The 11,580-nt window shown below is 34.4% G+C and overlaps 1 protein-coding gene across 1 annotated transcript; it reads right to left on the bottom strand.

Annotated features, from left to right (window-relative positions):
• Nucleotides 1–3,898: 3,898 nt before the first annotated feature.
• LOC107791387 (mini-chromosome maintenance complex-binding protein) lies at nt 3,899–11,028 on the bottom strand. Its single transcript, XM_016613444.2, has 13 exons — nt 10,638–11,028; nt 10,429–10,542; nt 9,777–9,908; nt 9,619–9,663; nt 9,291–9,410; nt 8,740–8,898; nt 6,085–6,159; nt 5,732–5,845; nt 5,436–5,638; nt 5,199–5,334; nt 4,655–4,882; nt 4,295–4,362; nt 3,899–4,214 (listed from the first exon to the last, which is right to left on the bottom strand). The coding sequence occupies exons 1-13, from the start codon at nt 10,917–10,919 to the stop codon at nt 4,103–4,105; spliced, it is 1,788 nt and encodes a 595-aa protein (XP_016468930.1). The 5' UTR covers nt 10,920–11,028; the 3' UTR covers nt 3,899–4,102.
• Nucleotides 11,029–11,580: the final 552 nt, after the last annotated feature.

Below are 11,580 nucleotides of genomic sequence, written 5' to 3'. Positions count from 1 at the left end.
TTTCAGTTTTTAGTAAAAAAAATATATTTCCTCTTCTTTTTCAGCTTTTACAAAAACATTGGTTTAGAAAATTATTTTTCAGTTTGTTTTTCAGTTTTTACAAAAATATTGTTTTAGAAAATATTTTTCAGCTTTTTTTAAAGCAGTTTTTTTGTAAAAACTGGAAAACAATAATTTCGTTTTTTTCATTTTTTAGTAAAAAAAAATTATATTTTTCCAGACTAAATAAATATTACATGTTTAATGAAAATGTCCATCAATGTCACGTAATCTTTCCGTTAAGAGAGGGGCATTTTTAAGCCTAAAAATAACATTAAGGGCAAATTTGAACCCACAGGTGGAAGGAGGGCATTTTTGAGTCATTTTTAATACGTTAAGGGCATTCTTGGCCCTTTTTCATTTTTTAAATATTAATTTTTATTTATTTTAATTGAAAAACAAACCAAAGTTGGTCGGTTTCTTGAAAAATAATTTCGCGGGACTCAAAAATAGTTTCTCGCATTTTTGCGCCAAAGAAAACCGACCAAAGTTGGTCAGTTTCGTAAAAAAAAAATTAAAAATAAAATATTTTGAAAAACCGACCAACTTTGGTCGGTTTTTTGGCCGGTTTTTTGACCGACCAAAGTTGGTCTTGATCGGTTTTTGCCGAATTTCTAGTATTGTAAACATCTTCAAAGCCTGTGAAGCTGAACAACTACCTTTAGTTAGATCAGTATAACGTAACAATGTATAATGAAATTAATGTGGATGTTATTAGGTCCAAACATGTAATATGATCGTATCTCACCTAATACTTTTTTATTAACGATTCTTGATATATATATATATATATATATATATATATATATATATATATATATATATATATATATATATATATTCCATTCTAACATTTTAGATACTATGTCATGACTAAAACTCTTGGCATCCATGTAATTTGTTATTTACAGTTTGTGCATGCGTGACACGTACTATTCGATGTGAATTATTAAAAAGTTTATGCATGTCACAACAACAAAATTATACTCCATAGAATCAAATAAGATTCGATACTATTCCTTCAAATGTCACATTGGTGACTAACAAATGTGTCATATTAAAATGTGGTGTTTCTAAAGTATTAGAATCACTAACTAGTAACACTATTTGTACCACTAGAGCTCTATGCATTAACCTCAGTGTCATTAAAAAGCTAACTATTTTGAAAGAATAAAAGAAGGAAATACAATGTCGTCTCAAAGTAAACTGAAAATAATAGAAAGTTTTAGTTCTTAGAATCCTTGCAACCTCATTTTTTCAACTAAAACGACCAAGCATGTAGGCCTGATCGAAGACTTCTACCTCTTAGTAATTCAATCACTTAATAGTACTTTATTACGATTGTCAAATTATTGGTGTTGATTAACCAATTTATATAAGATAAAAATATAAAATTAAACTTAAAGTAAATTATTCAAATGTTTGTGTTCTCTGTTATTTTAAACTTAAAGTAAATTATTCAAAATAATCATATATTTGTGCTCTCTGTTATTTTAGAATATACAAAGAAGATGTAATAATACAACACAATATAGCAAAAGTAGCCACCTCAAAAAATATAGTTTTAGAAAAGAAATTCTTCAAGCTAGAAACAAAAAACCTTCGTAGAAATAAAAATAAAGGAATAAATACACAGAGGAAAATGTGTTTTTTCCAGCCATCACACCTAAAAAAAAAAAAGCACCAGATATACATTCTTTCATTTTCATGTACCAGGTCTATACTGTCAGGGGAAAATAGTTAAAAACATCAGTCTGGAACATGCTAAATAACAGTACAAGAATCCCATTCTCTATAAGAATTACAAAACTTATAAAAGAAATAATTACTTAGTTAGATGGTTAAAAGAGTAAATGCATGAGCAATTTCATTGGAATTCATGACATAGACAAGCCAATCACATTAAAGATGAATAATGAAGAAGAAGAATGAGTAGTAGAACTCCCAAAAGAGAACCAAAGAGAACGTCAATGGATCTACAATTGTTCAATAGTTTCGCAATTTATTAGTTTTTAAAAGTTTACTGTTTGAAGTTGAAAATAACTCCAAAACATTGAACTTTCTAGCCAAAGTTAATGCTAGGAGTTGAAAACGCTTAGGGGTGAAAAATATTCATTACAATTCGCAGTAGCCATCATTTATCATTTAGTAGGAACCAAATTAAATAGCCAACTTCATTGTGCATTCTCCGGTGAAACTAAATCATTTAGAAAACAACTCCATAATCCTTGACCCATTAAATATTTAGTATAAATTACAAAACAAATCAAGGGTAAAAGAATTTTTTTTTTTTTTTAAAGATTCTTTTACACATGGAACCATCAAGCATTTGAAAAAAGATCTTGTAGTAAATAAGTGAAAAATAGAAAATACTGGAGGAATAGAAAATACACAGGTCTTCGCTCAAAGAAAGGTGCAGTATCAACGGCAACACAGCAGCCTTTCAACTATTTCATGTGTGTGGGCAACAAGATTGATTCGAAGAGGAGCAAAAGACCTTGTATACCCATATTTTTGGTAGGAAGGAAAATGAGTGGTTTTATCACTTATTTTCCCTTGTTTGGTTGGTGAGTGCAATTTTTTTTTTTGAAAATATTTTCTAGTATTAGGTTAGAGAGTAAAAATATTTCTAGAAAAATAAATTTTAATGTTACTCTCCTCAACCATCTTCCCCAAAATCTCCATATATCATGTTGAAAAAGAAAATACTTTATTTTGTTGAAAAAGAAAGTATCTTTTCTACAACATGAAAAGAAATTACTCATTTTGTTGAATGAAAAAAAATACTTTTTTTTATATCATGAAAAAAAATACTTATTTTGTTGAAATGAGAATATTTTTTCTACATCATGAAAAAGAAAGTACTCATTTTTTGAAAAAAAAAATACATTTTCTTTTCCAGGAAAAGAAAATACTTAGTTTGTTGAAATAAAAGAAAATATTTTTTCTACATCATTAAAAGAAAGTACTCGATTTGTTAAAATAAAAGAAAATATTTTTTTCTAGATCATAAAATAAAAGTACTCCTTTTGTTGAAATGAAAGAAAATACTTTTAATACATCATTAAAAAAAACTCATTTTGTTGAAATAAAAAAAAATACTCTATCTACAACATAAAAAGAAAGTACTCTTAATAAGTAGTTCTATTAGGGTGGGTGGTAGGCGAGGTTGGGGTGTAGTGGGGGGGAGGGTAGGGAGTTGGGATAATTTGGGGGTGGGGCGAATGAGGGCGGGGATAGGGTGGAGAAGGTTGAAAAATAATTTTGGAAAATACTTTCCCTCTTTTTGATAGGGAAAACATTTTCCTCCAGGTGAAGAAAAATAAATAGATAAAAAAAATGTTTTCCTATACATTTAAGTCAACCAAACATGGAAAAATTTAAAAATATTTTTCGAAAAATATTTTCCTTTATACCAAACACACCCTAAAAGTTCACACTTATAAAATTGTATGAAAAACATTAAAGCCATAACTGAAAAATTAGCTCGAGATAAAATACTATAATACATGATCAAAGTTTAGATATTATAGTAATTTAAAGAATTAGAATATTTGTAAAATATATAAAAATTAAATGGCTTAAACATTTTGAAACAACCCAAAATGAAATATGTTAGGCACACCTGAAACAGGTTGTGATTAGTCATTTACTTAACATAATGTTCCTGTTAAAGAATACTTAAGGTTTCAGTTTAGAACACCGTCATACAAAATGCTGAAGAAAACTGTAGTAATCTATAAGACCACGCCATCTGTTCTTTGTCAGTGCATTCGTTAAGAAGTTGTGCCAAGTCCAGCTTCAGCGCAGCTTAAACAAGGTCCAACACACAACCTCTATGGATTTGATTGGTTGTTCACAAGAAGAAAATTTATATTGATAAGAGTACATAACATAACCTTAATCACGGAAGTGCTAAGCAGAACGACAGTTCATTCTACTAGCACAGCTTAAGATTTGGCATTTTATACAGAGAGTGAAGAAAGTGATCCACTATTCCACTTAACAAGTATACACGGTTTATGATCCAATTTCCTGCTCCAGTAATGTTTTATGAGCTGCCCTACAATCTCTCCTTTCGAAGGCGCTCTAGTTCTTTGGCCATTTGCCAATGTTCAAGGGTTAAAGAGGTTTCACCAAAACTTAGTGATATAAGACGTCCCATTGTCAGTAACCTGCAGCACAACATCAGCTTCAATACAACCAATGGCATGACTGAGAAAACCAAACAAATACAACTAATACTCCAACTGACCTGCTGAAATCTTGACTACTTAAGCTTCTATCGGCCTGCCTGGCAGCTACTAAGTCATCTTCTACCACCTGTAATTTGGCATAGTCAGAACTACTTTAAAGGTTTACGATCACAAACAATAAGCATTGAGTTTTAAGGGGATTTTTACCAAGGAGAGAGGTTATCGAACATCAATTATCAAAATCAGGGTAACATAAAAAAGAGTTTAAATGGAAAACAAATGTTTGTACAAAATATAAAGTGTCCATTTTATTGCAACCCTACATTTGGGAGTTTGAGGTTGCATGGAATACTAGTGTTTAAACTCTTCTTCTGACTGTCTTAAACCATGAGAAGCAGATGTCTAGCACAAACTCTTACCTTCTGCATTTCTTGCCCAATAGAGTGTGACAATGATCTCATAGTAGCCAGGTACCATCTCCAAGATTGCAGCACTTCCGTCTCAACATCTTGAGCAGCATCTACTGACAATGGACGGAATGGTAAAACCAAATCTGCTGGGAGTATATTGGATTTCCCCTCAGAAAGAACTAGCAACTGAGCGTCCGCAGGCATGTCCATCTTATAATAAGTGAAGTCATATTCAACCTAGAAAAAGAAGGGAAGAACAAGTGGATATAAGATAACTTCAGTTTATACTTACGAAAGTAAATAAGCCCAAACAACCCAACCTGCATAAATACTATTAACCTGGTATTATTATCATACCCAATTATTACCTATTACTTTGGCACTTTTAACCTGGGATTATTATCATACCCATTTATTATCTATTACTTCGGCATATACTTTTAACCTAGTATTATCATACTCAATTATTATCTAGCATTTTCATATATTACTGTCTTCCAGTACCCGGACACGAGAAACATATTAGCAAATATAAGCATAATTCCATAATTACCTTTTGCAATTCCAACAAGCTTTTCAGGACTCTTGCATTATCAACCCCGGTAGAGTTAAGAGTCCCTGCTTGTAATTGTGTCTCATCAATGGTTAAATGAGAGCCTTCAGCAAGTTGCAGTATCCCTGATACCAGTCTGAAGCATCCACCACGAAGTTACACAAAAGGACAATAATGACATGTCAACTGAACATAAATATCACTAAATCTGGTTTATCATATTGAACTACCAAATACCTGTTAGTTTGATAATCTTTTCTTGGGGCAAGAGAAACTTTGTTAAGGTAATCCACTGTTAAAGGTACATAATGTGTAAACGGTAGAAGGTTCTGGAGTGCAAGATTAAGACGATGACCAAAAATAGACCGAGTTTCCTTGGTAAAACATGTTAGGTTCAAGGAAAGCTTTCCAACAGCAATTGAATCCACTCTAGCATGCACCTGAAAAGAAGAAGGTACTTGATATCAGTATCTCACAATAGAAAGTCTCTAATCTATCCAGCTACAGGTAAGACGAATGAGTCATTTTCATGCCTTAGACAACAGATGTAATAACATGAAATTAGCTGCAACACCATCATTTCCTAGGACAGTCGTGAGGTGCCCTACTAGAGCTTCCCTTATTCCTTTCACCAGTTGTGATTTAAGCTGCAACAATAATAATAGATGAGCAAGAAGGATCATTAGTCATAACAAGCAAAAAAAAAAAAAGAGTAATTAGTCTAGAATGCAAGAAAATTTTATGCTCACGAAGTAGCCCCACTGGCATTATTTCGCAGATACTGTCAGAAAAACATCCCCTCCTATCCCACCCTCTCCAAAAATATAGAAAAATAAATGAAAAAAGATCAGAGTAAAAAGATAATAAGAGTTTGCAATTCAACTACCTCAAATGTGGGTGGACCTGGAATAAAGTCTTGAGCGGTAAGCTTCCTGTGAACAAGGCAATGGAGTCGAGGTACCTGAAACAGAGAAGCCTCTTAAAGTGCATGCTCAAGAGACTTGAATGCTTCTAAATATATTTATACCGCTGGCCTCTCAACAGAATCATTCTGCATAGTTGATTTAGCTTCTACCAGATATCATTGTAGTCTTGCCTTTAGCTTAAGCAACTATATGCCATCAAATGATTTAAAAGATGTAGATACCAGGAGCAAATGCAGAGGCTTCTATCAAACAGAAATAAATTGTACCCTGATCTGCCATTGGATGTTATATAGAATGGAGTAAAAACTACAACTGTGATGTTCCCTTTTACTTTGCTCCAAAATACAGAATGTCACACTACCAATTGTACAAATAAAGATTTTAGTATTAGTTACCATCTCTTGATTGGCTGAGAGAAAGGAAAAGCATCAAGGTGGTTTGCTGAACAGAGAAGTGATAAGCCACGTTTCTTCCTGAAGCAGCAAAGAAATTTAGGAGAAAATAATTCCTGGAGCTTTCAGTTATTAGAAGTTTATTAGAAGTTATCTGTTTAGCAGTTTTATTATGGTTATTAGAAGTTATTTATCGTTATCCTAATAGGTTATGCAGTAGTCATGGTCAGCCTATTATATAAGTAATAGACCCTGTAATGTGTAGGTATCATTATCAGAATCAAAACTACTTTATTGTGGAGCATTGTACTCTCCATACGGACAACTTTATTGGTGTAGTTGTGTTAAAGATTCTTGCACAAACTATTGCCTATAATATTAACTTCTTTGTTCTATTTATTCTGTTATCTACTTCTGGTTTCTCTCAGTTTGGTATCAGAGCAGTAAGATCTGCCATGGTGAGCACACGGACCAACGCTTCCCACAGTGAACCCACCATTCCTACTCTTGACCCGATTTCCCAACAATTGACGACTATAGCAGCGAAATTGGAAGCCACAGATGCTTTAGCCGCTGATGTGGCTGCATTAAAAGCACAGCACAGTGGAGATCACAGCAAAAAAGGGAAAGCTAAAGCCATACCAGCAGAGGGTGAGGCTAACACCACTTGGCATCAAGAAACTTTCCGGCGCTCACAGACAAAGATGGAATTTCCAAAGTATGAGGGAGGAGATCCTAGAGGCTGGATTTTAAAAGCAGAGAAGTACTTCCAAAACTATCATACTTCTGAGGAATGCAAGGTTGATGTGGCTTCGATGTACTTGGAAGGAGATGCATTGGATCTTTTCGCTTGGATCAACAATGGGCGAACCATTTACTATTGGGACGAATTGGTGAAAGTAATGCAAGAAAATTACAGACCTGCTGAGTTTCAAAACCCTGATGAACATCTCTGTGATATCCAACAAACTGGATAGTTATATTATTTCCAGTCCAAATGAGGTAGTGTTGAATGTCACCGGGAGCGAGTCGAGTATAGGCAAGAATTTGCAAAACGAGCAGCGCGTGTGCAACATTGGCCAGAACACTGTTTGCTTGGAGTATTCCTCAGTGGGCTGAAAGAAGACATTTGTGTGGACATTAGGATTCACAAACCTCGATCAGTGTACAAGGCAATGAGCCTGGCTTTAGAATATGAAGGAAAACAGGGACCTAATCGGTCCAGTTAGACACCCACTTTGCCTTCTGTATAACGACCTCCTTCAGTTGGGACATCATCTCCAGCTGCTCGAGTATCCTTCGATTTTCTGTCATCCCGCCAACCGGTTACACGTCCTTTTCAACCACCATCACTTCCAAACACTCACCTGTTGACTCCTGAACAACAAATTCAGCGAGACAAAGGCCTTTGCTATCGTTGCGAAGAAAAGTTTAGCCCTGGTCATCGCTGCAAACCTGGGACTTTTGCTCATCTGGAGTTGATGCAAGAAGAGAACGACACACAGATTGTGAAAGATAACAACAAAAATGACATGTTTCCTACTGATGTGGGCACAATTTCTCAAACTTCGCCTTGAGGACAAGTTGTCTTTCCAGGAGGGGTGTACTGATAAGCCACGTATCTTCCAGAAGAAACAAAGAAATTTAGGAGAAGATAATTCCTGGAGCTTTCAGTTATTAGAAGTTGTCTGTTTAGCAGTTTTATTATGGTTATTAGAAGTTGTCTGTTTAGCAGTTTTATTATGGTTATTAGAAGTTATTTATCTTTGGTCAGTCTATTATATACTGTAATGTGTATGCATCATTATCAGAATCAAAACTACTTTATTCTGGAGCATTGTACTCTCCATACGGACAACTTTATTGGTGTAGTTGTTTAAGATTCTTGCACAAATTATTGCCAATAATATTAACTTCTTTGTTCTATTTACTTTGTTATCTACTTCTGGTGATATTCGAACCAAAAGACCATAGCAGGATGTTGTCCAAGGGACATATGAAGGCAATTATTGGATTGCAATGCTCAGAACCAAAGATTGCCTTTGACAACTAAGTAATTCAAAGAAGTAAAACATGTGAAGGGAAGTTCTTGTTTGTAGAAGCATTCTAAGTATCAAACCCAGTGGTGACCGATAATAATAATTATTCACAATTCTGACTGAAAACCCACTCCATATGACTAAAGCAAGCCTCATCACATAAAAAGAATTTGAAGAAGAATACCTTGCTAGGAGGTATCTGGACCAATGTATCATCATAGAAGCTGCTCTCCAAATCATTGTTGCCATTTTTGTCCACTGGAAACTCCGGATCAAATGTGAAGACACCAATAAACTCAAAAACATCATTTAGCTTCAAATCAGATTCAGGAGAGTCGTATATCTGTAAGGATTAAAAATGTAAATAGTTAGAATCCATAAATATTGTTCAACATGCTTTAGAAGGAATTCCAGGAGGGCCTTACGAAAATTTAGAAATCCGACGTTCTGACAAATATCCTGAATGGAATGATTATGGATATGGTTTATTAGTAAAAAAACCTTCTCCAATTTTTGAATTGTCAAAACAAGAACTTTATGTGAGAGTTGAAGCCCCAAAAGGAGAATTGGAAATTTCTCATTGAAGATCAGAGTGTTTTTCCTTGGAGATGGAAAATTCGCCCACCGGGTTTTATCATTTTGCAAATTCTTCCTCAGTTAAAAGAATGAAATCAGATGATATTAGGTTAAGGTGCATACGCAAAGTTCAGCTTAAATGAGCAACTCAAGATTTACCTTCACGAAACATGGAAAAGAAGTTGTGTCAAAATTTGGAAGCACACTCGTAGCAGAACCAACGCCCTCAGTTGGAGTGCTTCCTGAATTTGATGAACCTGAAGCAATTCCATCCTCTCGCTGGTTTATTAACAAAAAAAAGGAAGCTTAATTAGATGTTGATGGACAAAGAGTTGATAAAAAGACAGATAATGCAAACATTTTATTAATAGCAACCAACAAGAGCACAAGTTTACATCCACAATTTTCAAGTCAAGGACAGCTGCTAATTGGAGGTTGAACAAAGTAAGAAAGACAAAGAAGTAATAACAAACTCAGTGTGGCATACCATCTTTTTGTTGGATGTGGAATCTTGAACCTCCTCATCTGTGACCTATCAATAAACACATCATTAAAATGCCTTGTGATAATATGCCTATTTGTCATCTAGTTAATTTATAGCAAAATATAATTGTGGAATATCCAGACAAAGAGATGGATATATACTTGCATATTGACGTCATTCATTGCTAGATCCTTGTCCCTCTGGCGCTTCTCCCTCTGTGGAGATGAAGAAATTGCACGTGGATTTAACAAGGCTCCAGAAGAAGGTTCAATCCATGAATTTTGCCCTGGAACCTAAATCAAGACAAGAATACATAAACAACTTTGTAAACATAAGCAAGTATGAGTTTCAGTTGTCAATTCCACCAAAGTAAAAAAGAATTATACAAGAGTAAGTCTACTTGAAAGGACACGAAAGAAAATTCTCTTCGAAAACAACTGAAGAAAAATAATCACTCCAAGCTAAGAGTATAACTCCTACCAGAAATCAAATTTAGGAAATTTATCCAACCTATGAAATATTTATATGACACTATTTCTTTATCTGTCCGTTCCAAAAGAACGACACATTACTATATTTGGAAACAATTCAAATTTATGCTTTTAGCAACCCAAATGTTAAAGTATGTTTAAGATCACAAGCTTCAAAAAAAATTCTTTACTTTCTTAAATTGTATGCCTTGTCAAAGGAGGGAATATAAGATAATCATTTTTATAAATACTACTACAACCAATTAAATCTATTAAAGCCTAACATGAATTTTGTTTTGAAACAGAAAGTTTATTTACTTGTGAAAAGTAAACAAGGACTCACAGGAACACAGTAAAGTAAACGGCGCTCCCACACACGCATGTCAGGTGAAGAACCCGTAGCCATAGGGAATTGAGAAAAGTCAGCAAACTTATTTGTTCTCCAAGTTTCTCCCTCCTTAAATCAGAACACAAAACAAGTGTTAGGAAAAAATTGGTCAAAGAAGACATTAGGTTCTCTGTCAGTAAGAGAAATCAAGGGACAAATGATACCTTGTATGCGCCAACATAGAATTCATTACCCAACATGTCTTGTATCATTCCACGAAATCGAACTAGAGTGTTCGGCTGCACCCATGACATTGTTGAAGGATTCAGAAATGGAACTTTAGAAAGACCGCCATCGTCAAAAAGGAACTGACTGAAGAGATCAGTGGCGCCCCAGTCCTTGCCATCGAAAGTGGCTGGATCAGAGCCTGAAGCTACCGCCTTTTCAAATGTCAATCGGACGGCTCCCAGTGGATTTGCCAAGCAATCGTACGGTAGGCCCACCATTGTTGATTGTGTGCTCTGATCAATTGGAAAAATGATTATGAGACGAAAAGCAGAGAGGCTAGGGTTGAAGGAGAATGGCAGTTGGTGGCATTCCCTCTCCGAGTCCTAAGTAGGTGCACATTTTCCCGCCAAGCTATGGAGGCTGCTGGATTTCCCGCCAAGTTTCAGGGCACAGTTTTGGACTGGGCTCTAACCGGAGGATTCTGTACTCCGGCCCAAGCTAAAAGAACATACTTCACAATCTCAAAATCGAGAAAATTACCCAAAAGTAGTTTCGAAGAAGAAAAAATAACAATTTTCACTTTGTTTACTTCTTGAGGAGGTAATATTTATAGTTTAAAAAATAATTATGGTTTTTGTACCACAAATACAAAATGGTGAGATGTAATATGCATTTAAATTAATTTTGGAAATTATTCTTTGCGGTATATATTGAAGCATGAATGTACATTTATGGGAATATACATATTTACTATTTTATATACAAAGTAATGTGTTAAACTTCAATCTACCCCATTTTCTTTCCTACTCTCCATTTTTCTCACGCATCTTTGTGTTAGGATTTTGTCATATTTTTAATCTACTAGTCTTAGTGTACGCGCTTTGCGCGTGTCTCTTATATCAATGAATACATTATTTTAAAAATTATATAAATATGATT

The sequence above is a fragment of the Nicotiana tabacum genome, chromosome 4 (assembly GCF_000715075.1).
Source record: "Nicotiana tabacum cultivar K326 chromosome 4, ASM71507v2, whole genome shotgun sequence".
Taxonomy (NCBI): domain Eukaryota; kingdom Viridiplantae; phylum Streptophyta; class Magnoliopsida; order Solanales; family Solanaceae; genus Nicotiana; species Nicotiana tabacum.
This window is presented reverse-complemented; position numbering and strand designations above follow the sequence as displayed.